The following is a 27,163-nucleotide window of genomic DNA, read 5'->3' on the forward strand; positions in this document are numbered from 1 at the left end:
ATTTAAGCAGACAGTTTCACTCAATTTAATGCGACAGCAGTGTCCAGCTTTCTCGCACTATTCAACAACATCATTGTCGGTAACTTTGTAGATAGGGCTTCGTGAGTAGGACTTCGTAAAATTAAGAAGTAAACACAGATAGCGAATCTTTTATCTTTTGTTTTAGGTAACGGTAGTACTTATATAACTTCTAGCTTTCATCATATGTCTATAAATACTCGTACGTTAGTTTTCTAGCTTCTCGGGCTACGTAGCCGTGATTCGGTGCGATATATATTAACAGTATAAGTTTCTGTCAGCCAGGATCACTCCGATAACTCTCTTTTTTTCAGCCTCATTAGAGTCAGTTGTTACACAACAGCCTTACCCCCTGCACTACTCATTTATCTACTGCAAGGAAGCAATGGTCTCAAAGAGAAAACGTGTTCTTTTAGATAGCAGCATATATACCTCCATAGGTAATAGTAATCTAGAGGGACAAGCGGCGTCCAATTCCTCGCGCCTAGCTTCATAGTTTCCTAGCTAACGATGTTGGTATAACATACGAAAAATTAGGGAATAATTTATATATACCTTTTCTTAGAAGTTATAAGCCTAAGATAATTTAAGACATTGCTTCGTTAGTGGAAGCGTACGTACCCGATTGCTAGATGAGAATCTTTAGAAAACTCTATTAGAAATATTAATCCTATAATATGCATTATGACGTATATAAGTACTATTAGTGGTAGAGCCAGCCCCGTATAAGCGTAGCCCTAATATAATCGGTATCTACGAGCCGCCTAGGTATTATAGGCGGTACTAGCTTAGCATTACTAGTTCGGATATAAGCGGAGCTATCTTTAACTAATAGCTAATATTCCTTTAGTTTGTTGCTGAAACGCACACAGTAGTAAGCCTAGTAAGACTTTACCGAAGGTTTCTAATTGGGAGCTCCTAAGGATCTAATATTTTTAGACTTGAAAAACTTCTACGTATTATGAAGAGCGTTTCGGTCGAGGATTCTAGTCTATAGTATAAATAATACTTGTTACCTTCTCCAGTATCTGCGTGTAATACCGAACTATCTACTTTGTACTCAACAGACCTTATCTTCCCCGCGTCTTCTAGTCGTATTTCTACTCTAAAAACTCTTCCAAGCTCTAAAAAACATCATAAGATCTTTCACGGCAGTCCTGCTAGCGCTTGCGCTTTCAGCCACCACCATGGCCTACACGGGGCCTTGCTACAACCAGTACGACCATCAGCACCAAACATCGAAAAAGAAACTAACCTTTTACCAGGGCATCTCCTCATTCGCATGTTGGAAATCACTGCTATTGTGATGGCGACGGTAAGCCGCTCGAGTTTCTAGAACTTGTTTCTATCAACTAATAGATAACAGGGCTTTGCTATACCAACGGACCTAACACGGAGCCCTGCGACCATCCGGGAGATAAACTTCCGGAGTGTCCCTACCCTGCTTAGGGTGTCGGCGGATAGAGTAGATTGAAAGGTTCTAGGAGCGCGATATTTTAAGTAGGTAGTTATACGAAATATAATTACTATTTCTACTACGATGTATATCTTCCCATCTATAAGGAAGGTAAATAAATTAAAACCTCTATGTATTAAAAGCTGTAGGGCCGGGAGCATACAGTATTAGTATAACGTAGAGGATAAATGTAATTAGAAGACAATACGGTCTAAAAAAAATCTTAGTTTACAAGAAAGAATAGGTGTCTAGTAAAAGGATTATATATAGAACTATCGCGAATACGAACGAAGATCCCAAATCCCGTACTATATAGTATAGTACCTACCCCTCTAGTAACCTATCATACACCCTTCTATCACGCCACGCCCTAATCACATCCGAAACTACTAAACGACAAAGTATCCTTCCTCTCTCTCTCTACTCAACCCCATCTACACACTCGCAAATAGCAGGCAGCAACCAGTAACCGGTAAAGAATAAGAACGAGATCGAGATCGAGAACGAGAAAGAACGAACGAGAACCGGAAGGGAATAAAATAAGAGCATGAAAAGAAAAGAAAACAGCAAAGAATACGAAGGAATAGAGTTCGCTAAACCTCTTATTCTACCCTCTCTCCCTCCCCCCTCCCTATCAACCATCACCTCTCCCCTCCACCCACAACAATGCCCAGCGCCAAGCACTCGGCCCTCCACACACGCACAACCTCCCACTTCGGCCCCTCTTCCATCCCCATCCCCTCCGCCTGAACAGCAGCAACCGCCCCCCACACCCGCACCAGCGCCTCAAACACGCACTCGACCGTATCCGCTCTCCTCCCCACAAACTCACACAACCAGCTGCGTAGCTCCTCGACTACTTCCTCTGCCTTTGCCCCTTCTTCCCCTTTCCCTTGGCGCGCAGCGCCACCCCCACCTTGGTCGGCAAGCCGCCCAGCAGCACCCCCTCCCCGCGCACGCGCAACAGCCCCCCGCTCAACCAGCCTAAGCACGCACTCCCCCCGCAGCGCAGCAAAGGCTTCAGCGTCGTCGGAGCGCGCGAGCGTGCCGAGCTCGAGCAGGGCGGGCAGGAGGAAGTCGCGGTGCGCGGCTGGGTCGAGGGACCAGGCGCGGAGGAGGAGGAGCGTTAGGTCGGTGATGTAGGGCGTTTGTGGTGTGCTGGGTGTGCTGGGTTGGGCTGGGTGTAGTGGGGGTGGAGAGGGTTGCGGTCGGTGGTCATGTTCGTGTTTATGCTCTTGCTGCTCCACCGGCGCCGACGCCGCCCGCGGATGTGCCTGCGGCTGCGCGACTACGGGCGACTCCGACTCCTCCGTCGCGACATCAGTCTCAGTCGCCGAAGCCGCGAGCGCGGCGTCTACGAAGAATGCTGCGGCCGAGCGGGTGTACTTGTCGTAGCCGATGCGGTCGGTGTCGGTGGAGGGATTGCTTGCGCCGAAGCCTGCGGCTGCGTCTGTGTTGGTGTCTGTATCTGCGTTGTTGTTGTCTTTGTGCTTGTATTTGTCCCTCTTCTCTGTGTTGTCAATGTCAACATCCGACAGGGCGGCGCTGGCTTTGCGCTTCCGCGGCCGGGCGGGCGGGGGCTGCGACTGCGACTGCGACTGCATGTCCCGCTGCTCCTCCACCGCAGCGTCCGCACCAGCGACCTCTTCCGCGTCTCTTACCCCATGACCATGACCATGACCATCTCCCTCTCCCTCCCCCTCCCTCCTCGCAAACTCCGCCGGCAGCACCCCCCTCACAACATCCGAGCACCGTGTAGCCCTGCCCCCCTCATCACTACTACTACTTCCCGCCCCACCCCAGCCAACCACAATCTTCTCCGAAGGGCTGGACTTCGGTTCCTCGCACGCACCCTCCGCCGCCGCAGCACCAACACCAACCACCTCGTCATAAGCCGGCGGCGGCGCGAGCGGGTTCCACGGCCCCTTGCCCGCATCCGCAATCCCCGGCTCGCACGGGTAGTCATTCCAGAGATCGATCCCGCCCGCGCCCGCGCTGTACGTGGCGTCGAGGTCGAGGGCGGGCGTCGCGAGCGGCGTGAGGCGCATACGGGCGGCGAGCGCGGCGAGGCAGGCTTGCGTACGCTGGTCGTCGGCGTCGGAGAGGTACACGTCGAGCTGCATCGTCTGCGTCAGCGAGTGCAGGCACGAGAGCAGCCCGCTCGGCGCGCCGACGATGGGCCGTTGCAGCTTGCGGCGGAGGGCGGGCATGGCGACGGCGGGGGGGCGTGCGAGGTCGAGCCGGATGTGGATGACGGGCGTGTCGGGCTCGAGGCACGGGCGCGTTTCGCTGTGTATGCTGTCGCTGCTGCTGTTGGTGGCGGCCCACGACAGGCGAAGCTGCTCCGAGGGAATGACGAGGTACATGTGCTTGGGCGACTCGCGGCGGGATGGGCGCAATTTCACCGGCATGTGGAAGGCGAGCAGAAGGGTTGAGTTCTTGGCTACGTCGAATCTGACTTCTAGCGTGAAGTTGACGCGCCGCGGAACGCCGTTGACCGTTAAGCAGCCCAGATGGCGGCGTTGGCCCATCGCTTCGTCCTGCCACGCTACCAACGCCGGCGCCGTCAACATTGTCTCCAGCGGTGTCCCCGAAACCTTCAACCCAGTGTGTACGACGTGTTCGAGCTCGTCGGGCCCGTCGCCTCCGTCGCGTCTCATCGTTTCGGGGAAGGGTAGATGGCTCAGCTCGAAGCTCGAAGCTTCCAGGTCGCTTGCGCAAGATCGGAGCCTGCAAACGTCAGCCCAACGCCAAAGAACGCGAGCAAGGACGACGATGTCGATTCGATACGATTCCCTCACGCCGAAGCGCAAGCAACCCACCCGCCCAGGCTTTTTGTTTTGCCGGAAAGGAAGAAACGAGCGAGCAGCCTTGACTCGGAGGAGCGAGCGAGACCCAGCAAACCTCCCCCACGAAGGCAACGCAGCACGGCAACGGGCACAAGGGGCGCCCCAACTCGGGCCGACCGGGCTACGCAGTGAAGCGAGGGTCGGGGCACGGCGAGTTCGGGCGAGGCTTGCGGCACGGCGTTGGGCGGTTGGGCGCGGGGAGTGTGAGCGAGCGGAGCGGAGCGAAGCGGAGGAAGGGTAGCGAGAGTACGGTACGCTGAGGCGCTGTGTTGATGCTTGCGCTGCTGCGCGTCTGTCCGTCCGTCCGTTCGTGATGTGTGTGTGTGTGTGTGTGTGTGTGGAGTCGAGTGCGGTGGTGTCCGTCGCGCAATGGAACGGAACGGATCGCGTCTTGGCGTGGCTGGTGTGGCTGGTCGTGGCTAGTACGGCCGGGGCTAGTGAGCCGAGATGCACGTGACTGTAGGCAGAGGGCCGGCGTCGGCGTCGGCGTCGGCGTTAGCTAGGGGGAGATGAGATTAGATAGATGAATAAGATAGATAAGATAAGATACACCACGACTTGTCTTATCGCGGTATATATTTCATCGCATCACGTTACGGCACGGTACATGTGTTTAGTGTTGGGTAGTATAGATTGGCTTGGTCTGGTGCGGCTTGGATTGGCTTCTTGTGCGCGGTGGAAGTGGCGGTGTGGGTGTGCTGCGCGCCGTCGTTAAGGCGAGTCGAGGCGAGGCGAGGCGACGCTGTGGCTGTGACTGCTGGGGTTGCTGGCGTTTTTGAGGCGGGGTTTGGTGAGTTTTATTTAGGTTTTTTAAAGAGGGTAGTTAAGGTCCTACGAGCCGAGCGAGGCGCTAGGAGATTATAGTATTATTTTAGCTCTTAGGCTTATTCTCGTTGCGTTTAGTTGTCTATAGGAAGCGTAGTTTAAGGTTTTTTGTAGGGAGAGTAAGTAGAGTTTTAGGCTCTATATTATTACTATTTAAAAGCGATATTAGTTACTTTAAGTTTATAAGCCTTTATATAATACCTTTAAATACCTAATCTCTTATCGAATACTCTTTAAAAGCTATCTAATAACGTTACGTATGGGGACATGGTAGTTTCTAGATAAGAGTAGAATGTAAAGGGTAACCATTGAAAGCGGGAGAATGTAAAGGACCAACACGTATTAAGCCATGTAAATAAATAAAGCCGGCATTGTCTCGAACGCTTACGAAATCCCGAGAAGAATCGGCATCCATGCAGTCCTAAGGGGAGTAAATCTTCTGGGCAATCTTGTTAGTACTTATTGGTTCTATTTTACAGGGCCTAGAGTCCTGTCGGAACGATGGCGAAGTGTATAAAGGTAGATAAGTCGCACCGTAGGAATTCTCTCTAGACGTTTGATAAAATACTTGAAGCCGAAAGATATTATAGTTATTAATATTTTAGTAAACCTTTTCGTAGGAACCTCTTCTCCGGATTCTATTCATAGACATAAGCGATTATATCTGCAGTATAATAAACGGTATAGTTTGTCATAAACTACGGTCTATGCTGCGTTTCGTCGGAGCGCTAGAATAAGCTTGTAAGTGCAATTGCACTTTTTCGCATCGGCTCTTTCTTTGTCTTGTCTCCAGTCTATAAAGCTGTGACATCTTTTCGTAGCACACGTTTGCTAGCTGCGTAGGGTGTTGAGAGTCTCGTTCCGATACTGCAAGTGTCTAGTTAGAGATGCGGGGAGCCGGTAGAATTGGTTACACTACATGTGTATGCATGTATTGCGGGGAAGCGGGCACACTCTAACTTTACAGGCTCCTTTTCATGCTGCAGCATCTAAGGGCGTAGGATCATCCAATATTTGAAGCTGTACTACTGTTTCCTGCTGATGCACATGGACCTTCAATATAATGCATGTGTTTCCCCGAATTTTGCGTCAATGCGTACCACTGTGCCCGAAAGAGCTGCAACGCGTACCTAATGTGAATTCACTTGAGAATGCTTCATCGTACCCTGCCTATGCCGTTGAACGTCAGCTTAACCTTGGCGAGTAGGTAATGGCATGTTTAGCCGTAGCTGTTCTCACGTGCTACTTTAGAATCGCGAGAATAGTTTACACATGCGGATCGAACATACCCCGCACTCCACGATAATTGAAATCTTCAACGATGACGTGGGCTGAAGTTGGCCGATCGATTCTACTGCAAAGCTCGAGCATATATAAACCGGTTCTTGTCGCTGCTCTCCTTACACATTGAACCAAGTGAGCAGATCCAAGTCGCGTAATCAAAGCTTTCACAATCCCAAATCTTTAAGCAATCAACATATCAAGTCACAGTTTCCAGCCATGAAGTTTCTCTGGATCGCCTACATCGCTGGCCTCGTTACGGTCGCAGCTATGCCAGCGCCCCAAGCTCGTCTCTGTGAGGTACTTCTGCGAACTGGAATCCTGACGTAGAGCAAATTGAACTGACAATGTTGTAGATCCTGTTCTCTTGTCCAACTGGGAAGGCTTGCACGTCTGACCGCCAGTGTGGAAGCTGCAGTTGCAACACCTGGGTACGTAGCTTTAGGTTTAAAAGGAATTTTGGTTGTTGATGAATACTTAGAAGGGCGTATGTGAGGAGTGAAGCTTGATGGGGTGAAGGCCTTGTCCGTAGGGATTTCGGTTTGTATTGGTGAAGGCAATAGTTGTTGGTAGCAAGCTGCGTACATTCGTTCGGAAGCCTAATTGAATGACAAGTTTATTCTTTGGATTGAAGGCAAACGAGGCATTTTTCGGTGGAAAAGTATTCAGTAAAGGTGCACGGCGTGAGCCCGGACGAGCTCGGGGGTTCTTCGCAAAACGCCGCCTCGTCGGCTGTACGCGCCCGCTCTGAGTGCTACGGTGAACCAAATAGTTAATTACTGCACAACACCATCCCGAAATTGCAGAATCTCAACCATTCGCATGCAACAATTATACGAGCCGCTAAAGCAAAATCTCAACTTCTCGCTCATATCTACAAGCAGGCAAGTTTCAAAAGCTTTCCTAAGTAATATCTGCAGTTCCGGCTAGCCGGACGGCTATAAACAAAGAAGATATCCATCTCAACACCATCAACAACCGAGAATAACTCACCCAAGCATGCTCGTACGCATCTAAAAGCGTCTAAACAGGCATTTACGCACCGTCAGTGCCTTGCACGAGAAAAGCTCTGAGTTTGTGCGCTATACTTTCCGCGGAACAAAGCGTTGATCGGATGCGGCCTGCGACGAACAGGCCCAGACGTCCAATGTTGACAGCGCGAGTCCCTACCTGTTTCCGCTAGCGCGGCCAGCGCCCGTCGTTGTACGTCTCACTGCAGATTTGGCTTTTGCCTGGCTGCGAGCTTGCGCTGCCAGGATCGGCCTGGCGCAGGGGCCGCGAAAGTTGCTTGGGGGCCGGGCTGAGGGTTGAGTGCTGCGAGGCGCTAGGTTCGCGGTGAGAGGCGCGGGGAAATGCGTTGCTACCTTGCTGCTGCTGTTGCTGCTACAGAGGGCAGAGGTGCCCACACACAATCTCCCACTGTCGTCACTCGCTGCTGGGCCTTTACTTTCAACAGAAGTTTCATTCAGATAGTCACATCAACTCATTACGCTGACGTGAGTCATGGCAGCGGCAGGGGGCGAGACTTGTAAGCGAGTGGTTAATGTCTTTTGGACGATTGATTTCTTTGTGAAGATCCTGTAGAATAGAAACACTACACAATAAAGCTTCCATACAACAACAGACGGCAACGTAATGGAGCAGAAGCGTCAGCGTTGGCTGACAGACAGCATGTCGCTAATATGCAAGGAAGATTCTCTGTATTTCTCTTCCCTCTCATGACCGTAAATTGAATTTGGCTGTTCAGTTACTCTTCGAATCTCCAGCAATAGCAAACTAAAGAATGTGTTCTACGTCCAATGCAAAAAGCGTTATCTCCCATCCTGCAAACAAAATATCTGAGAGTGCGATCGATGCCTCAATCTTTTTCTCAGTCTTCCCTTATGGAACACGCCAGAACACAGTGCCATTCCCATTGGTGTATGTCTCGTTGTAAACGGGCACATCACGAGGGCCTGTCCGGCATTGTTCAACCATGCCGGAATGGACAGGGGAGCAATTGAAGTCGTCATCAGTCAAAGAAAAGCGACCAAATCTCTCCCGGTGCCATGTCAAGCTATAGTAGAAAGTCCAGTCAGTACCAAAGACACATGGTTACATAAGAAGGCAGCACGTACCCGTCTTCAGTCGGTTCCGAATCATCAAATGAATGCGAGAGCTCGACGTCGAAGTCGTGTTTGCTGGTGTACGACGAGAGATACCAGCTCCATGATGGTACATCGCAAGCGACCTAGAGTTTCCAATTAGTATTGAAGCCCACTGAGGTCACGTCCATACTATGTAGTACGTACGAATTCGTGTGGCCATTCAGTCGTGCTCGTGTACCAGCCGTCCTCACACCGAGCGAGATCACTGCTGGCGCTGGAGCTAGGATCATAGACGTTGATTCCAATAAACTCGCTTTGTGGCGGCCTTGCGGCATAGGTGACGTAGGTGTTGGTTACGTTGAAGTACTCTGCGGAGAGAGCTCCGGTAGAGAAGACGGCGCATACGCCAAGGAGAAGTGTAGAAAGTTGCATGTTGAAAGTTGTTCTAGGAATCCACGAAGTTATGAAGCAGGTAGATGCAACCGAAAAGCTGCTGCGCTGTGCTCTTTTATAAACAAAATCTGTCTCGCCACGGATTCACAGTGACAAACGCATGTACTTTTTGAACAGGAGATACTTTTAGCATATACGAAAACACGAGATGTGAATAAGCAAAGGATTCCCAGGACCCTTGTAGTTTCCTCTCTATACAGTTAGCGCTTATGTAATACGATTTTTAGTGCTTCCTTTTTCAGCGACTACACGGCAAACGCGGAACCTGATAAGCTGTATACCCGGTAAAATAACCGGAAATCCTTTTGAATAACCTTAATTTAGCCTCTTGTTTAGTGTCAGCTTTGAATTTAAGCGCAGTGGTGGACGTAGTCGCGCAAAAAAGTATTAAGCAGCATCAGTAAGCTTACAGACCTACTACCCTTTCCGTAAAACTCTCTAGCTTCTTAAAGTTACTCTTTAACGCAAAAGGAACCCCTTATGGCCACGAATTATAAGCGAATTTATACTACCCGAAACTTTTCAGGCATTCTCAAGCATTGCGGTAGTAGCATCTCCTTTAAATTCAAAAACAGTCGCTCTTTACCTTCCTCAGGAATCAGTATACAAAGGACGACTATAATCCAGCATAGGAAAAAATAATTATTAAAGCCGTACCATAGCTACTACAGCTATTTCCCTAGCTCAGCCCTGTACGGACACGGATTATGCATACGGACACGGACTAGGTATAAGCGCACCTAGTCCGTAGGCCCGGCGCCACCCGTGTCGAGTATCCACGCGCTACCACCAACACCCGTATTACCCTACACTCCAGACCCGCCTCCGCGCTTCCCTGCAATTTCGAGAACCCTAGCTTTTTCCTCTTCTAGCAATTTGTTACATCACTTATTTCTCTCTTTCGTTTTACATTTTTCCAGCACTTTCACATCAGCACTAAAAGCTAACGACAACCAACCGATTCCTTTAAAACGAAAGAATTACGCCGTGATCTCACAGCTGCGGCTGAGTATGCAGGGGAGTATTATCCTTTAAAAGGAAATAGCTATTGATAATCTTTTAGAACAACAATCGAAAGGACTTTACTTTACTAACATTTACTATACCTAAAGAAGCAGTGTATCTGCCCTATATAGGGTTTTCCCCTGCTAATATTTGGTTCCGAGCTGAGATTCCTAGCTTCTTACTATCGTCCCTAAGAATTACAACTCTGTTGGCATCCTATTCCTGACTCGGACGGGGCACTGGACCTAGTTACATAGATAGAAACAAATGCCCACGTGTCTCTAAAGAAAAGGTATATAAACGCCTTGTATCTCCTCGCAAAGTGCCATCAAACAGCAACTCGAATAACCACCGCTACGAAACAACACCTCGAACCAAATAATACTCCATCGCAATCTTCTTTCCATACCCAATCCCACTACGAAAATGCTCTTCAAACCCGTCGCCCTCGCCACCGCCCTGCTGGCCTTCACAGCGATTGCCGCCCCGAACGAGAACATCGACACGGAGAAGCGCGCCGGTACACCCCGCCCCATCCTTACATCCCTACATAAAGGATGATACTAACAACGCAAACAGACATGGCGAAGAAGCCTCCCCGTCTCCAGTGCACCGGCGAAGGTACCATCGTCAACGAGTGCCGCCAGTGGTGCGGTTGTAGCTCCACGGGTATATTTTGCACGGGCGGCGCGGCTACGGCTGCGAGATGCACGGCCCACTGCCGTTGCGTGGCGGCTTTGGTGTAGTGGACGCTTAGGGGTGTGTGGTGAGAGGGGTTCCTAGCTTGGGGTGTTGTCTTTTTGCGGCTAGCTAGCTTTTTTTCGCTCGTTTGATGAATTGATTTGGATCTATTAGCTATACAAGGAAGAGAAAATAAACTATCGATGCTGCTGCTGCTGTTGGTGGCGTCGGACTAGGGCTTGTGCTGTGCTGCAACTGCGCGGAGAGGTAGGCGCGGTTGTGCGTGACGAGCGCGGTGAGGACTGAGGGCGTGCGGGGGTGCGGCGGCGCTGTTTCTTCGCTGAGGTGGTGAAGTGTGTCGGCGAGGTAGCGTTAGAAGTCATGTAGGATTTTGCAGTGGAATTCGGCGAGCGTGGCAGCTGCTGTTGTTGTTGTTGTTGTTGTTGTTGTTGAGGCGGTGGTGGGAGCGCGCCGGGCGTGCGACGCAAACAGAGGTCGGTCTACGGAGTACCGGACAAAGAAAGCTTCTCAGCATACCTTTTGCTTTCGGAAGAGCCATTGTGGCAAGTATTAGTCACATAACCAAAGAAGGTAGAGAAGCTCACCGAAGAACATCTTCCCAGCCTCACGCGAAAAACCCAAAGGACAAAGAAAAAACTCGCGCATCCAGTCCCAAGCCAGCAGAAGCCGCAGCAAGTCCCTCAGCCTCAATCCATCTCTACTTCCAACATGCCACATACCATCACGAAGACAAAAGATGCCTGCCAAGAAAGACGGGTGGGTGAAGGCGCATCGCAGCCCAGCGATCGCGGAAGCAGGAAGAGGAGACGGCAGGTTAGTTCCGGCGGCGTGCGCGCGTGCCAATTCCAAAGACCGTTCGCATCAGCCGTTCAAAGTTCCGCCCAAATGCGCTAGTAAGATCCAGCTAGTGCCGCCATAAGCGAGGAACGCGAAAAGGCTGCGAGCACCCACAGCGATGCGCAGCGATACGCAGCCACAGCGGGGACTTGGAATTTCGTGCAGCAAGCTGGAGGATGGCTCTATGTGCTTGTATTTGTGGTTGCATGCGGTTGCAGGGTGTGCAGCGATGGTGCTGGCGTGCTGCGCTGTGGTTTGGCTGTCGCGACTTGCGACTTGCGTGGACAGGACGTGACATGATGCGAGTATCTACGCCTCCAACCCGCCAGCCAAAGAGCGAGAGAAACGCAGGTGCAGAAACGGGAAGGTAGTATAAAGACGGTGATCGATCGATGATTGGCCTGGTTGGCTGACCGACAACGAGGCCTGCACTGCGGCCTGCGGGTTACCGGGTGCGAGTGCAGAGCTCCAAGGGCTCCTCATATGAGATCCTGCGGGCTAGGAGCATTTGCTTGAGTTGTGGCTTTATTCTTGACGAAAGGCGTTGCTGCGGGGGTGTGGAGTTGATGGAAAGTGAGAGAGTTATGTTGTTGAGGGTCAACTTTGCGACCGGAGATGCAGCACGACGACGAGGAGATTCGCGGCGTGCGTGAAGCGATGAGGTTTTATTAATTTTGCTTTGAATAGAATACAGATTCTTTCGATGGCCTACCAACGTATAAAGCAGAAGAGGCCTGGTTGTGGTGCCTCCGGGATGAGTCTGTGGCTGCGGAGCGCTCCGGGTCGGCGATGCGATCGGAACGCGACCCGGAGCCGCTGCTGGCTGTGAGCATTTTGAAGGGCGCTCGTCTCTCAGCCACGCTGCCCACGCATGTGCTACATTGGGCTTTACAAACTGAAAAAGCTTTCTCACAGTGCTTCTTTCTTCAGTTTCGCAGCTTTTAAAGCTCCGAGCTGAAACATACTCTGTCTTCAGTCATGACATCGCCGTCTCTTCCGCAACCCGCAGACACCTCCGGAACAGCTGATAGTATGCCCTTGCGCAATAGATATGGATATGTTTCATCTTTTGAATCAGCGGCTTAAGACTTAGCTCAACTTTCTCTGCTTAGACCAGCCGCGGCTAAGCTCCCTGTGTAGCTTGTTGCGCCCGCGTTGACACAATCATTAATCCGTATAGCCTGGGCTAAGAGGTAGAGCTCGGAATCTTGCGCGACATGTAGTGTCAAATGGAGCCGCTTGTAGGGTTGTGTTATAGGATTGTTAGGAATAAAGGGTAGGGATCGTAAGGCAAAAGGTGTTTTTGCCGCCAACTTTTCTGGCCCCTACTACCCCGCCTGCTGCCTGGAGAGCACGTGCTTTTTTGCAAGACTTTTGCTTCGACGATGTGAAAACAAACTTCAATAACGATGCTTGGTCTCGCGCCACAACCAAGCAACTACCTCTTTCTTCCTTTTACGCGACTACGCTCATCCAGGAGGACTTTCCAAGGGAGACCTGGACACTCGGACCCTATGCCGAAACCATCCTGCGATGAAACGGTTACACTTCGGGAGGATTAACCACGCTAACTTTAACATTGTTGCGGTGTACTTGTTTAAAGTATGACGACTGTTGAAAGAGAAAGTTGGCTCGAGGAGCCGTCCGTAAGTGAAGAGGCCATCACTAGACAATCTGGAGCTGGAAACCCTTGTAACGATCACAATGAACCTGGAAATCATTCGGAAGGATCCATTGCTGATTCCTCTCACAATTCTGGTGACGAATTTGAGGGAGACCTCTGTCGCCATTGCCAGGTTCTTATTGTCGATGACCGGGATTTTCTTTTCCCAGCAGAGACAATGGACGGACACACGACAACCATATTTCCAACGAGAGACAGCACGCAATTGTCTGAACAACTTGATTCTGAGGCATCGAACGTATCGGAAAAAGCACCTTCAGAGAAACCGTATCATCTCGACACTTCCATACTACGGCAGCATCAACTGCTCGGTTCCCCTGAGTTCGAGCCAATGGAAGAAAACTCCGTTACTGGAGACATAAATCTGTACCCATTTGAAGACTCTGCTACGGATACCACAGCGTCTTCAGCACCCACAGAGCAATCAAACCGGGCTAGTAATAGCTCTTCCAATTCTGAGAACCTAAAGTTACAAAGCTATCTCTTGAGCCGCCGCTCAGGATCTGAGGAGATTCGAAATCTATCGCTGCCCTATAAGCGAATTGATGAATGGCCCGGCCTGCCGTGTCTTTCTCGATCCTCACACAACGGTTGCAAATTCTGTAAAATACTGTTACTTGCAATCCTTAAAGAGATACAGGGCCCAGAAGGCGGAGAGGGAGAACACCATGATTGCAAAAGAATCAAAATAGACAACCTTAAATACAGGTGGTCTTCGAAATGGGGGCTTTCACTCATAAAGGTAAACGTAGCATTTATGCAAGAACAATCTGACGTCAATATCAACAAACAACTTCTGTTTACAGTCGAATGTGAAGCAGGTAACTTAACTTGAACATATGGGTTAGTTACCGTCAAGACTAACACTTAAGAATTTATAGGTCATTGTGCAACATGGTTGGACATACGTCGCAGAGTTCTCGATCCCAACCCCTTTTCCCAATGCAACGCAATGCGCATCAGGAATTGGCTAGATAACTGTCACCATACGCATGGAAGGTGTATGCAAAACCTAACAAGCCGCTTTTTTCCCACTCGAGTCCTGGATGTAGGCGGAGGGGTACACAATCAGCAACCCCGGTTGATTATATCTAGCGAACGCCCGGAGCTTTTCGATTCTCGGCACACCCCATACGCGGCTCTAAGTCACTGCTGGGGACATGATCTGCCTCCATTGAAACTCAAGAGCTCAACCTTGGCAACTATGGCTAAGGGTATACCATTGGATGCGTTACCTCTGACTTTTCAAGATGCTGTCATCCTGACCCGGTCACTGAACCTTCAGTTTCTCTGGATAGATTCCCTCTGCATTCTTCAAGACAACTTCGAAGATTGGGAAAAAGAGTCATCTATTATGGTTAGCGTGTACAGTCACGCATATGTTACAGTTTGCGGCTCGGTCGATTCTTGCAACGAGGGCCTTTTTCGCGACAGAAGAGTACCGGGCCTTACTATACCATTTCAATCACGGATTAATCCGCACGTCTGTGGAAAGTTCTCGATACGTGGAGGCTCCTATTCCTGGACTACCAATCACGAATGCTTTGAAGATGATTTAGATTATGCTGCTGTCTACAATAGCAAGTGGTCCGAACGTGGATGGACGGTTCAAGAGGGGAGGTTCTCCGATAATTTACTTTATTGCAGTAAGAGTATGCTGTACTACTACTGCAATTCCGATGCTATTTCAGAGGACGGATTTACGAAGGGATATGCTTATAACGATAGCTTCCTCTCTTCTCTTGAAGATTATGGTTCCATTGCCACAGGTATTTTCTGGAATTGGTATCAGGAAGCCAGCAAATACGCAAGGAAACAGCTAACATTTCCAATTGATCGCTTCCCTGCTATCTCTTCGCTGGCCAAGGTAGTTGCGAAGCGAACATCAAGCCGATATCTGGCTGGTATCTGGGAGAAAGATTTACACCAGGGTCTTCTATGGAGACGGTTTACAAGAAACCCTTGGCCGACAGGTCTCTCTGCTTTCATCCGGCTGACAAGAACACCTGACCCGTGTATTGCCCCTTCATGGAGCTGGGCATGTCAGCAACAGCACGTCGAGTGGAGAGGTGGTTCGGACGTCTGGGAGCCGCAGTGCAGTTTAACTGAGGCAAACTGCGTGATAGCCGGAGGTAGTGCTTTCGGGAGAATCCTGGACGGCCATCTTACCTTACAAGGAAAGCTCTGCTTGGTCAGAAACTTTACTATATCCCGAAAGCCTCCGTTTTGGTTCTACGTCGCCCAGTCTTCTGGGTTATTTTTGGGAAAATGGTTTCTGGATTTTAACCATGTTCTGGACAAGTCTGCCAACGAACTTATGATCGACGAGGATAAAGGGACTGAGAAGCAGGATATCCATATGCTGCTTATAATAAGTTGCTCGCGTAACGTGGATTGCAGAGAACTCACACCCGAAGAATTCGATGGATACATAGATAGCTGGTATGAAACTTGGCCGTGGAAGTGCTATCTGGGTTTGTTGCTATACCCAACAAGCACACCTGGCGAATACTAGCGTATCGGCACATTTGAGACAGTGGATTGGGAGATGGGCGGAAAGAAACTGTTTGAAAGAGAGTCTTTTCAAGAAATCAAGCTTGTTTGAATTCGTTTGTCGAACTTTAGGCTTTGGAGTTTAACGTTTCTTTTCGCTTCTACTCTATTATGTTCTTTTCTTTCGGTCTTCATTTTCAGTCTTTGGTCAAAGAGCGCATCGAGTTCTACAAAGCCGTTCTGGCTACATCCAAAATGCTCGCTTGTTAGAATGAAAATGGGAGAAGCTGTCTCACCATCAAACAGCACAGAGTAATATATGTCTATCAGCAACCATACAGCTCATGATTTTTCTCATAGCGGCCTCTGGACATATCGGCGCATCTTCTTAATGACATGCAAGAGAAGCAGTGGAGATTTTGCATCGTCCGTCTCTACAAATGCCGCCCCAACAGCCCCGCATCATCAAGCTGACTACGGCTATTTCTAACAGGCACAATGTTTGCATTTTACCCCGCTGCACAACATCTCTGCTTCAATATCCGGAATTTTAGGATGTGTACGGTTTCCTGCCGTACGGCATATCTGTGGAAGAGTAGAGAGCTTACGTGCCCAAGGAGAGAGGAGGCGAAAATAAGTGGTTTGGACTTGTCCGACGGCCCCTACAGAGTTACACAAGCCAGGTATATTTCGAGCAGCCTTGTGGAATTGCCGCCGCAGCCGCCCTCCAATCTCCAATATTCTAAACTCTCGCCTCCAACACGTCAGGGCGCCAGGCATCGCCCACACCAGCCGCCGAGTTACGTGTCGAGGCGCATGCAGTTAAACTGCTAGCTCTTACTGCAAAGCGAATCGTGAAGAAATAATCTTCGGCTTTCTCCAGCCTGCAACCGCCCATGCGATCTCGTTTGTTTGATTGAAGTGTAAGCGGAGCTATCGCAAAATAAGTCTTGACCGGATACCCTTTCGGCTTGTCATGCGCGGCGTGGCGCGGAAGAACCAAAAGAGGAAGCTGATATTGTTGGATCAACAGTATGGACAGGGTAAGAAGCAAGTTTGTCGTCAGATCTTCATGCATGTAATCGCAGATCGCGTCCCCGCATTGGGCGTTAGGTCCACGTGGCCAAGATCGGCAAGGAAAGAAGTAGTATTAGGCGAGAGCATACCGTCTTTGGACGCATACATACATCGCCCTCTTTTGGATATTATTTTCGGCGTGTGCTGACTGCAGATATATGTTTGCCTTCATGCAGCAAACGCCACAGTCAAAGTGCCTCGGTACTCAGAAATCGAAGCTAAAAGATAAATTGAAGGCTGATGGCGTTGGTTAGGGGACTATGAGAGACCTTTAAAGAGCAGCAGTTACGGATTACATTCGAATACTCTTTAGAAAATTACTCGTCAGCCTCAGGATTATAGTCAACTCTTTTTCGCTTTCTATTATCACATTCCAAGGTCTAAGAAGACCGATGCTGTCTGACGACGAACTACCAGACATAGAGTGGCAAAATGCACCGGAAGAATCCGATTCCAGCTTTAAGGCTTCTATATCTTGTAAGTACAGTCTACTGGCTACTTTGTGAGCTCTTCTGACTGCGCTATAGACGTCCAAAGCCGATTTGATCACAAGCCCATTCCAGAAGAATGGATAACTCAAATTCCCAGGAGTTTCCAAAAAAATTCGAAAAACAGAAAAAGCTACATCTCATTCGGATCCAAGGGCACAACTGCCAGTGTTAATGCGTACGGTCATATTATGCAAATCTCCCGATACCTTGGGTACGGCCGATCTGGCTTCTTTTCCGCTGATATTGAAGGAACTAAAATGCCTTATCTTGTGGACGCCCGGAAACGTGACCTAATGGATCACGTTAAAGACCCATCCAAAGGTTTCCGATTGGACCTAAGCGGAGTATTTGCCGGTTTAGAAGATTGTGAGCGCTGTACACCATCCGTGGCGTTTCTCCATGACTGCTGGCCGCTTTTCAAAACCCAACAGGGACATGAACACCAGGCAAACCAAGATCGAAAGGCTTACCAGCTACACCATCAAATACAAACAACAAACAAGCCCCACTTCACTAAGTTGTATATTCAGTACTTTTGTCACCACGGAACGATCTTCCAAAGATATAACTTGGAGTTCGACGAGGCAGCGAATTCTGAACCACAACTAGATAAACTGAGAATTGATACACGGATCTGTATACGGAACCTAGACTTCGTCCAAGAAACAAAGTTCAATCACGACAGCGTCAGCAATCCAGATTTCAAACCCGGCCCGAATAATCGAAGTCTTATCATCTATCGAAGAATCAGCAGAAGCGTGGCTCAGGATATGGGGATTGACGAGACCGACTACTCCAGCGACGCGGGGCCCAAGTCAGTAGCACTAATAATCACACCTTTCGCCAAGGGCAACGCTCAAAGGGTCAAGGAAAGCGGTGATGACTGGTACATCGAACTGGACGAGGATGCAAGAAAAGAAATCAAGGCTCTTAGAAAGCTCGACATCACCTTAGCATACAGGCTGCAGTTGCTTGAGAGAGATCAGAAATGGAGAAATTCCTTTATATCAGGAGAGGACATGGGCTCCATGAGAGAGGAGATACTTGAAACCTTACCCTCAACCTTCAAAAAAATCCTGTTCTCGAGGAATGAACAGCTCGACTTTACTACCCGGCGCAATCTAGAACATATTCTCTCAGTCTGCAGCGTTCCAGTACTCGAGGCACCAACCTTTGGACACGCGGTTCAGGTTAACGCCAGCCTTGCCGTGGCGTTAACATGCGGAGACATATCAGGTCACCGCATTGCATCAAGGGCTAGCTTGTAAGTCATCGGTGCCATATGGGTAATAGATTACTAACATTTTCTAGTTCGGCATTTATATTTCTGCATTCCATGCTTGAGTACCTCTCCAACCACAGCAACCAATCCTTACGATCATACCTTATGGATACAACCAAATGTGGCTGCTTGGATCATCAGGAACGATGCATTGAGTGTATACATGTCCAGGGTCACCTCAACACACTTTGTGGGCGAATCCGGAATACGCTCAAAGGCCACGTCAAGTGGATATACAGTAAGGCGAAATCTCATGAGGGCAGCTTCTGTCCACATTACTGGCCAACTGGAGAATGTATTACACAGTGGGGGTATTTGCCTCCTCTGTCGCTCGTGGATACACCGATGCAGCTCCTAAAAGTGTTCTGGTACTATTCCAATATTTTTCGCGATTATTCTGAAGATTATAAAGATATTCAGGTGCATCTTCAAGAAGGTCTTCGACCCAAGATCCGACCTTGGATTTCACGCTTGGACAAAACCAATGCTCGCGGAACTTATGCCTTTTCAGTGAATCCCAAAGAGTTGAGCGAAAAGTTCAAGCTCATAGATCATGTCCTGATTTGTCTGGCCATCAAATGCGTGGAGTTCCTTGGACTCGAAAACGAGATGGATCTAACATCGGACCTAAGCTGCGGAGAGGACCTGGGATCCCCCTCGATTTTTAACACTTACTGTTTTGAGGAGGTCAAAAGGAACATCCTGCAGAGATTTACAGTACAAGGCCCTATCACCAAGCGATGGATTATTGTTACCCGCCGAACCCTGAACGAAAGCAGATTTCTCTTTCACTCCAAGGACACAATCCTGTTTCATATCATGAATCTCTACTTCGAGGAAAGTGAAAAGGAACCTCACAAAGGCGAAAAGAAAGCTCACAAAGGCGAAAAGAAAGACCTAAAGGTCGTACACTTCTTTCAAGAAGAAGCGAAGGTGTCGCAGAAGCAACGGAAAGGATCCCAAGCAGTTGGGAAAGCCTTGAAGTACGTTGATAGCCGATGGAAACGCACTGTAGAAGCACAAGCATACCACGACGAGTATCAAAACCTCGACTGGGAAAAGCCGCTTTGGTATGCCTTGACGTTTATCCTCGGCTGCCAAGGAGTACGAACCAACAAGTTGCCAATAGAAAGGACCATGGAACTTACCGCAGGCGCTTTGCTGAGTGGATGTTCTATAAATGGACTATTTGCTGGCTTACTCGATGAGGACGAGGAGCCAATACCGTTCCAAAACGAGATGTACCAAGATAACTTCTGGAATGCGGCATTTGAGACACCCTACGTACTCTGGACATATGGCAGGGAGTTCTTCGATAACCAGTGGGCTAAAGAACACGGTCATTGTAACCGATCATCTACTGGTTTCGACAACCCTGATGGTGTCAAAGGAACTCTTCTCGCTTCTAATACTGGTGAAAGCGCAATACCGCTCAAAGCCATGGAAAGGATCGGCCAAATAATTACGAAAAGTGAACCTTTCGTCAACTTTAGCACGCTTGTTGACCCAAGCAGCCTCGTCGAGGTAATGGACGATTGGCTGCAAAACAGTCCAGCTGCTCTGAGATTCGGACTCCGGCCCAGCTTTACGAGACCCTTGAATGTTGAGCGCAAAGGGCTAGGGAAAATACTGGACAGAGGACTCCAATCCTATGATAGATCGGAGCTGCAGAAATCGGATACAAGTTGGAGGGGAATAGTTATCGACATTCCTAAAAAGACGAAAGAGAAACGAAAGAAGCAATGTACTAGCAATTCTGAAAAAAGCTGCCACCCAGGATTAGGATCCCAACCAGTCAATAACGGTAAGATATTAGAATCCCTGGGTATACGACGAACGGTGCAGTTTGCCAAGAAACGGATTGTATGGCTGCCTCACGGCGATGAAGTAACAGCGTTACTTTGCTATTATGCCTCTCCAGATGCCGAGAGGGAAAATATATCACACTTCTTCAAGAGACATGCCAAGCACGAGAAGTATTTCTTCGACGGAGCCACTGCCATATTAAACCAATGGGAAACAGAGATCCATTTATCATTCTTCAAGTTAGCAAAAGAAGAAGACGCCCCTAAGATTCTCCAACGTATTGAGAGCGGAATCTCAACTTTAAGCTTTTTGAGGCTTGGAGAAGGAAAAGACAACAGTAGCGATTTGGGTGAGAAGGCTCTTTTTCTCCGTGCCACAATGAGCTTCCGATTCGTTGGAGATTTTTTTGACCGATTTTGGACGTGTCACTTCCTGGACCATGGCCAAGGAGAACCACGAAGCCTCCTGTCTCGACTATCAGAATTTCAACATACGGCCCTTGAGGACCCTAAGAAAAAAGCTTGGCAACAGCGGAAAGTATTCGAACTGCTTCTGTTATACGAAATGCTCGATGAGATGCATAGCAATACCGAATACATATTTGACTGGGTGAGCAAGCAGGTCCTTAAACCGCCCAAACTGGAGGATTTTACCAGCAAAATTGGCAATGGCCTTAAAACAGTCCGCATTCCTCAAGACGAACTAGTTTTGGAAGCTTCTCGGCCTCTTAATTCACTAGCAGAGGCAATTAGGGGCGGGTATCAACTTCTCAAGCAAGGCACGAGCGACAATTATTACTCAATCATTGGTAACTGGCGGCTTTACGGACAGATCCTCCAAGCACTAGAAGATGACTTGAGCGAGAATATCGAGCGAATAAGCCAATGGAATCGTCGGGATGATGACCGAAAATTGGAAAAACCACGCTGGACAACTAAGGACGAAAAAAAGTACCGCGCAGCAATTTCGAAAATGACTGTACTCAACGACAGGCGTATACGCGAGATTACACGGCTAAGGGCTAGCATAAAAGCGTTTCGCGAATCACTTCCGGAGCGATTGGATTCAATCCGGTCAGACATTTCTTTTAGGGGCTCGGAAAACACCAATCTCTTTACTTACGTCACTGTGGTATTCCTCCCCCTAGGATTCGCCACTGGGATTTTCAGCATGAACAACGCCCCAAGTGGACATGTGCTGGCTGGAATGATCGTGTTAGCACTGGTTGCCTTGGTCATTACTGTCTTTGCATTAGCAAATGCCAAAACGACCGGCAAAACACTCGTTCTGCCGGTTTTCTCGGCTTTCCGCTGCATCAAAGATCTTTTTATGAATCAGCTTGGACTCATCATTCCAATGGTGAAAAGTGATTTTCATCCTTTGTTCTCTATTATTCTTTTCACCGTTAGGCTTTTGTTCTCTATCACCACTTTCATCTTGAAGGTTACATTTTATGTGCTCTACCGATTTGTCCTATTTCCAGTAAGAGATGGCTACAGAAGAAAAATGGGTGGACATAAATATTGGCTGCAAGACCTTGTGCAAGAAGGCTTAGAAAATGTTCGGAAAACCATGTCTACGATGTTGAAGTTCGATCCCGTGGAGAAAGCCGAAAATCATCACAGACAACAAGTGGAACGCACTCCAACGGCAAACAGCCCGCTCGAATTCAGTACAAATGAAAAAGAGGCGGACGGAATGAGAGGCTTATTCAGAAGGAGGAGGTCCGGAAAGGGACTAACGGATGTAGAACGTGGACGAATACCGAGTGTAACCTTGTCGACTGAGAGAAGGAGGAGCATTTAAAAACAATGCTACAATTATTTTCAATATAAGTTTCGGTAGGAAGACATTTTGCTAATAAAGGCGTATACCTAGATTCTTTCCGGAGTGGATAGCCAGTCTTGTATTTCTCTAGGCGGAGCATCTATTAAAAGGTTGGTAATATGAGGTCTTAATGCATTTTAATAGCGTGTCCAAATGATTTACCTTTTGCATTATAAGCGCGATAGAATCTCGGTTGGCAATTTAGATACATAATAGAATTTATATAGAGCTGCAGTTTCTTACTTCTACGTGGTAAAGGGCAACGGTTAAAAAGATATCTATACTCTTACCCGGGGCTGGTAAGAATGTAATAAATAATCGATGTCGATCTTTTTTTTTTTTTTTTTTTTTTTTTTTTTGAACAACTTTGAACCTATTTCTGACAACGCATCCGTGCCTATGCAGTCGTGCGCCTAGTCAGCTTCGCAGTTACGCAGAGCATGCGCCAGGTCTCGCGCGCAAAGCAGACGTCGTGGGTTCGCTGCACCATCGACTATAATGACTACGAGGCCGGCTTTAACCAGGCTATGTGGCAGCGCTCCAAGGCGCTCATCCATGAGCAGCGGATGAGGGAAATGGAGGACTTTATCGACCAGTCCACTGTGGATATCCCGCCTTGAGGATGTTGGTGGTGGTGCTTAAGGGTACTCTTATCACCTTGTGTGGCGAGCGGACTTGGGGTTGAGTTCTTCGGTGCTTGGGTGATTTTTTGAAAGTCGTTTGTACCCAATTCGTTATATGTTGCTTTCTAACAGGAGCGGGAATGTATAATTGATTAAAAGTTAATGTTCTTTTTGTAAAGTTTTTCGGAAATATTCGCGCCTGCTGCTCGGCGTCTTTGAGGTGATACAGGTGCTTAGATAATTGCGTGGACTGGTACGCACTGGACGGTGCAGGGCGAACAGGTTTATAATAGCTATTTACTATTCGTCCCGTATAGGGAAGTTTCTCGGATCCTCTTTAAAGAATTTCATTTATAATTGTTCTTTTGTGAGGCAACAACTTATCACTCTTTGGGATAGATCTCTGCTTGTTTGCTATGTATTTAATGAGAGAGTAGAGGAGCAAACAACACCTACAGGGCCTGCTAAGAGAATAAACTCTAAGCGTATAGCTTACCTAGTACCGGCAGCTCTACGGGCCTACTGGTAAAGCAATAGTGTCTAACACGAGACCCTTCTTCCTCATTTTCCCGATGCCCCTGCGGTATAGCGCCCTATCTTCAGGGCTTCGTTTCGTCGAAGTTACCGTCTAATGATTTTGGCAGATGGCACGCAGCTGAAATTGCGGAGCTGCAACTTCCGACCAGCGGCATACCCGGCTTCAACCTCTTTATAGATAGCCTAAGCGTGAGATAACATCCACAAGGCTCGCCTACCTGCGCCCTTTAAAAAACGTAGTGATACCGGCTTGTAGAGTGTTGCAGCAGGTTGTTCTTGAGATTCAAATGCCTTCGTCCAGCTACATTGAATATTGTGTCTCGTTGCGAGGCAGTGTCCACAGGTGGTATCGTTGAGAGAGCGAATGAGAGATGATATGGTATCACCCAACGTAGCTAGTGGTGAAGCAAATTCCAGACTGATATGAAGACTAGATTAACAACGTTTAATAACAGAACAGGGATTGCAACGGAGCGGCTAAACATGATCCTGTAGCGTTCTTTCCCGGTTGTTTTGCTCCGGCATCCCGTTATGATGGCGTTGTTTGCCTTCCAATTATCCACAGCGGCAGCTTTTTTCACTTCTTCAAGAGTGTAAAGAGAGTTATAAGCATGTATTCAGCGCCATCTGCTTTTAGGTTTGCTCTGCTTGGCGTGACTATTATACGAGTAATCGACGAACGGAATGAAGTAATATACCAGGACAGAGTCGTTAACAGAGGAATTACTAATTAGCAGGTAGTGAAGAAAGACAGCATCTCTCGCTTTAGCTACATTGGTATCTACACTCTTTTAGCTTTACTGCTACCGAATATTAGTTCGACTAGAGAATTTCTGCGTCGGTGCACTTGACTCTGATTACCTTATTTTCGCTTCTTATAAAGTCTGCATCCCCTAATACCCATTTGGTGATCGATGGAAAAGAAATATCAAATTGAAATCGGGCGAGAAAGGCTTATCATCTGGTCCGGGTTACCGTCTCTTCAGCTCTTTCATTTGCTCCACCCGCTGCATAAAAGTTGAACCTATAGTCCAGGCTATACCGTCTCTTTATCTCTACCAGCTTCGTCAGCCGCCGTAGCTCAAACAGCTCAGAGAGGGATCGGGTTGTAGAAGCTGATCCTCTCCTCTGGGTCAAAGCGCCTCTTCAAGTCCTTCAGCTTCTCCAGCCGCCACGACTCGTAGCCATAAATAGACTCAAGCGACTCATTTCCTACCCCAAGAGCGTAGTTAACATAGGTCGTCCTGTTGCGTCCTTGGCTTCCATCCACCAAAACCTGCACAGCCTCGTTTCCCCATGCGATGGCATTGGAGTCGAGGGATTCATTAGGTTCGTATCCAATGATCGCAACGCTGTCACTGCTGGTTAGCTTTGAACTTTGCACACTTCGATAGGATCATACTTACACAATGAGGTTATCGCTGCGGTGGGGGTAGGCAGTCGAGTCGGGATCTACAGCCTTGAAGCCTTGAAGAGGGTAGCCTTCGAAGCCGATAACGCTGTTCTCCGTGTATTCAGGAGTGCTTGTTTCCTCTTTAAACATATCGAAAACCTGCCGGTTGGCTGTGACGTTGTACTTATCTAAGCCGGTGGAGAAGTGCATGCGTGTGAGTCCCTTGCCACAAAGAGGAGTCCTGGAACCGGCTCCTGCCGCGTTTGGAACTTCCGGGTATGGTACAATGTCGTCTGTAACAAACGAAGGACCAAGAGCTTGGAATGGTTCGAGATATGGTGCCGCATCCTCAGGAGTGCCAATGTAGTAGAACGTCCAGTGTAAAACAGGAGCAGTTGTACTGATGGAAGTGTTCCAGAGATAGAAACCCAGATACGAAAGTTCTTTCGGCTGCTTTTCTCCCACCAGGGCGTTGAGGGTTTCCATGAGTGCTTCCAACCTGTCCTCCGTATATACGTAGATAGCATAGTACCAGTTTTCCACAGCTGGACGGTGGATTTGCACATGGAAGCTGGTTACTATACCGAAGTTGTGACCGGCACCTCGCATTCCCCAAAACAGATCTGGATGCGAGTTCTCAGACACTGTAATAGCGCTACCATTTGCCAAAACGACGTTCATAGAGGTTATTCCATCGGTAATCAAACCGAAATGCCCTTGGTAATGGCCATGTCCTCCTCCAAGGCCAGGACCCAGCAAGCTTACACATCCACACGCCCCCGTGGCTGAGACATATTAGCGTAAGAGTTTGTGTATATATAAAGCTAGACATACCGGTAACATAGCCGGCATCCAACAGGGTTGCCATGACCTGCTCAACCCATACGCCCCCTTGGAAAAGGGCCGTCGAGGTGTTGGCGAAAACGTCAATGTTATCCAGCTGGTTTATCCAAATCTCGATCCCATTCTGTAGTCTGCCAAGCGTAGCGGTAGTCCCATGGCCTCTGTTTATGGCAAGGAAAGGAACTCCAATCTGGTTGGCGAATTTAACTGTTGTGGCGACATCTTCTTCAGTCCCGACTTCTACCACAACGCTGACGTTGGGAGCGCTATACGATTGCCAGCGAGAAGTAGCATTCGCAAACCTGGGATCGTCTTCGGCGTAGATGGAAGCATTTTGAGAGAGCTGCGGTCCCAACTGTCGTGCGACGTCGGCGGAACTAATGTTGAGCGGGGTAGATGCAGACTCGTTTAGGACAGGATAGGTAGCAGCAAATACAGCTGGTAGTATGAAGAGAATTGTGCCAACGGCAAGCACCCAAAGCATAGGCAGAGAATGCATGTTTGCTGTTGGGTAACGAACGAATGATAAGATGGATGCGGTTGAATTATTAGTGGGAAGAAAGTGGTTCAAATAAATACCTGAGAGACCGTGAGTTGAGCCTCACGAAACCTTAATTCTAACAAGCCTGCTTCGGATAAAGTAGTCCATAAACGCCTCGGCTACACAGATACGGAAATCCAAGAAAAGTCGGTTTCGGGGGTCGGTTTTACGCTTCTTTAGTCTGCAGATGCCGAATGTATCATGCAATGCAATCTTGGATGGTTGGTAGAGGACTGTCACGCGCATGAAGCTGCGCAGAATGAAGCGGGGTACAGCCGGAAACGTAGTTGTTCGTAGCATATAGATATGCGAGATGATTGGCGAGATCGCGAGCGAAGGCTGCGGAGAAGGCTGTTGAGCGAGTTTTTAGCCCTGGAAGTGAGCAAGATGGGTTGATCGGGCTGATCAGGCCACCACATGTAGTGCTGGGCGATCGCATCCCACCTGGGCGTGCGCGGAGTCGACGGAGATGGCGGGGCATGTTGGAGATTGCAGGCAGTGGTGCGATGGGAAGGCTTAGATCTCGAGAAGGTGGAAAAGGTTAACTATGCGGAGAAGCATGCAGATCGCTTCGCTTGCTGGCTGAGTAGTAAGTCGGAAAAAGGAAGGTTGCGGCACCGCCGATGGCCCAATGCTGCGAACCCACTCCGGGTTCCGAGCGAGCGGTTCACCCGAGCAGGTGCATCCAGCTACATTTCCCCTCACTCGTGAGGCTTTGTGGATCTCCGCACAGGAGGAGCATCATTTCCGAAACTGCAAGTATCCGCGCGATGAATATCTAGAGAGGAAGGCCGTGGATCAGGCTTCGAACTGCGGCTGCGGAGCGATCGGCTAGCCGCTAAGAACAAGCGGAGACGGAGGAGCGAGCTCCTGGGTGAGGTGTTTGCTGCAGGGGCGAGAGCCCAAACTAATAATGCGTGTGCGGCCTGGTGCATGGTGGAGCAGGTGATGCGGTGCGTATTTTTGTTGCTGCGAGCATGAGGAGGGGCAGTGGATGGCCAACAAACGCCCCACGAATGCGCTGCCCGGAGAATCGGCAACGACAACGCAGGC

At 48.8% G+C, this 27,163-nt stretch overlaps 9 protein-coding genes across 9 annotated transcripts; 6 read left to right on the forward strand and 3 right to left on the reverse strand.

The window, feature by feature from the left end:
- Positions 1–1,205: 1,205 nt before the first annotated feature.
- Positions 1,206–1,467, forward strand: K452DRAFT_303372 (uncharacterized protein; the record flags this gene model as incomplete). Its single annotated transcript, XM_033542712.1, has 3 exons — positions 1,206–1,234; positions 1,284–1,333; positions 1,385–1,467. The coding sequence occupies 3 exons, from the start codon at positions 1,206–1,208 to the stop codon at positions 1,465–1,467; spliced, it is 162 nt and encodes a 53-aa protein (XP_033391380.1).
- Positions 1,468–1,623: 156 nt separating this feature from the next.
- K452DRAFT_166326 (uncharacterized protein) lies at positions 1,624–4,674 on the reverse strand (the record flags this gene model as incomplete). The annotated part of the gene is made up of 1 exon (XM_033535731.1): positions 1,624–4,674. A coding segment is annotated over one exon (2,559 nt), but the record flags the coding sequence as incomplete, so codon positions are not given.
- Positions 4,675–7,976: 3,302 nt separating this feature from the next.
- On the reverse strand, positions 7,977–8,997 carry K452DRAFT_322919 (uncharacterized protein). The gene is made up of 3 exons (XM_033544575.1): positions 8,721–8,997; positions 8,547–8,659; positions 7,977–8,485 (listed from the first exon to the last, which is right to left on the reverse strand). The coding sequence occupies exons 1-3, from the start codon at positions 8,946–8,948 to the stop codon at positions 8,311–8,313; spliced, it is 516 nt and encodes a 171-aa protein (XP_033391382.1). The 5' UTR covers positions 8,949–8,997; the 3' UTR covers positions 7,977–8,310.
- A 1,356-nt stretch (positions 8,998–10,353) lies between these two features.
- K452DRAFT_293043 (uncharacterized protein) lies at positions 10,354–10,786 on the forward strand. The gene is made up of 2 exons (XM_033541487.1): positions 10,354–10,494; positions 10,554–10,786. The coding sequence occupies exons 1-2, from the start codon at positions 10,401–10,403 to the stop codon at positions 10,718–10,720; spliced, it is 261 nt and encodes an 86-aa protein (XP_033391383.1). The 5' UTR covers positions 10,354–10,400; the 3' UTR covers positions 10,721–10,786.
- A 2,331-nt stretch (positions 10,787–13,117) lies between these two features.
- Positions 13,118–14,032, forward strand: K452DRAFT_313805 (uncharacterized protein; the record flags this gene model as incomplete). The annotated part of the gene is made up of 1 exon (XM_033543697.1): positions 13,118–14,032. One exon carries the CDS (start codon positions 13,118–13,120, stop codon positions 14,030–14,032), a length of 915 nt encoding a protein of 304 aa, XP_033391384.1.
- Positions 14,033–14,401: 369 nt separating this feature from the next.
- K452DRAFT_238935 (uncharacterized protein) lies at positions 14,402–15,172 on the forward strand (the record flags this gene model as incomplete). The annotated part of the gene is made up of 2 exons (XM_033537686.1): positions 14,402–14,567; positions 14,748–15,172. Coding segments are annotated over 2 exons (591 nt in total), but the record flags the coding sequence as incomplete, so codon positions are not given.
- Positions 15,173–17,159: 1,987 nt separating this feature from the next.
- On the forward strand, positions 17,160–22,383 carry K452DRAFT_346780 (uncharacterized protein; the record flags this gene model as incomplete). The annotated part of the gene is made up of 3 exons (XM_033545479.1): positions 17,160–17,244; positions 17,295–18,522; positions 18,570–22,383. 3 exons carry the CDS (start codon positions 17,160–17,162, stop codon positions 22,150–22,152), a joined length of 4,896 nt encoding a protein of 1,631 aa, XP_033391386.1. The 3' UTR covers positions 22,153–22,383.
- Positions 22,384–22,513: 130 nt separating this feature from the next.
- K452DRAFT_293046 (uncharacterized protein) lies at positions 22,514–23,074 on the forward strand. Its single transcript, XM_033541488.1, has one exon. It carries the CDS (start codon positions 22,614–22,616, stop codon positions 22,791–22,793), a length of 180 nt encoding a protein of 59 aa, XP_033391387.1. The 5' UTR covers positions 22,514–22,613; the 3' UTR covers positions 22,794–23,074.
- A 1,157-nt stretch (positions 23,075–24,231) lies between these two features.
- Positions 24,232–26,353, reverse strand: K452DRAFT_281181 (uncharacterized protein). The gene is made up of 3 exons (XM_033539481.1): positions 25,561–26,353; positions 24,740–25,511; positions 24,232–24,685 (listed from the first exon to the last, which is right to left on the reverse strand). Exons 1-3 carry the CDS (start codon positions 26,066–26,068, stop codon positions 24,424–24,426), a joined length of 1,542 nt encoding a protein of 513 aa, XP_033391388.1. The 5' UTR covers positions 26,069–26,353; the 3' UTR covers positions 24,232–24,423.
- Positions 26,354–27,163: the final 810 nt, after the last annotated feature.

This window comes from Aplosporella prunicola (genome assembly GCF_010093885.1).
Source record: "Aplosporella prunicola CBS 121167 unplaced genomic scaffold K452scaffold_87, whole genome shotgun sequence".
NCBI lineage: Eukaryota > Fungi > Ascomycota > Dothideomycetes > Botryosphaeriales > Aplosporellaceae > Aplosporella > Aplosporella prunicola.

Bases quoted from the DNA above. Each gene is read 5' to 3' on its own strand.
- K452DRAFT_293046 (XM_033541488.1), top strand. From the start codon at position 22,614: ATGCGCCAGGTCTCGCGCGCAAAGCAGACGTCGTGGGTTCGCTGCACC.
- K452DRAFT_322919 (XM_033544575.1), bottom strand. From the start codon at position 8,948: ATGCAACTTTCTACACTTCTCCTTGGCGTATGCGCCGTCTTCTCTACC. The intron at 8,660-8,720 runs GTACGTACTACA...TGGAAACTCTAG, and splicing joins CTGAATGGCCACACGAATTC to GTCGCTTGCGATGTACCATC. The intron at 8,486-8,546 runs GTACGTGCTGCC...TTTCTACTATAG, and splicing joins TCGGAACCGACTGAAGACGG to CTTGACATGGCACCGGGAGA.
- K452DRAFT_293043 (XM_033541487.1), top strand. From the start codon at position 10,401: ATGCTCTTCAAACCCGTCGCCCTCGCCACCGCCCTGCTGGCCTTCACA. The intron at 10,495-10,553 runs GTACACCCCGCC...CAACGCAAACAG, and splicing joins CGACACGGAGAAGCGCGCCG to ACATGGCGAAGAAGCCTCCC.
- K452DRAFT_281181 (XM_033539481.1), bottom strand. From the start codon at position 26,068: ATGCATTCTCTGCCTATGCTTTGGGTGCTTGCCGTTGGCACAATTCTC. The intron at 25,512-25,560 runs GTATGTCTAGCT...AATATGTCTCAG, and splicing joins GGATGCCGGCTATGTTACCG to CCACGGGGGCGTGTGGATGT. The intron at 24,686-24,739 runs GTAAGTATGATC...CAGCAGTGACAG, and splicing joins CGCAGCGATAACCTCATTGT to CGTTGCGATCATTGGATACG.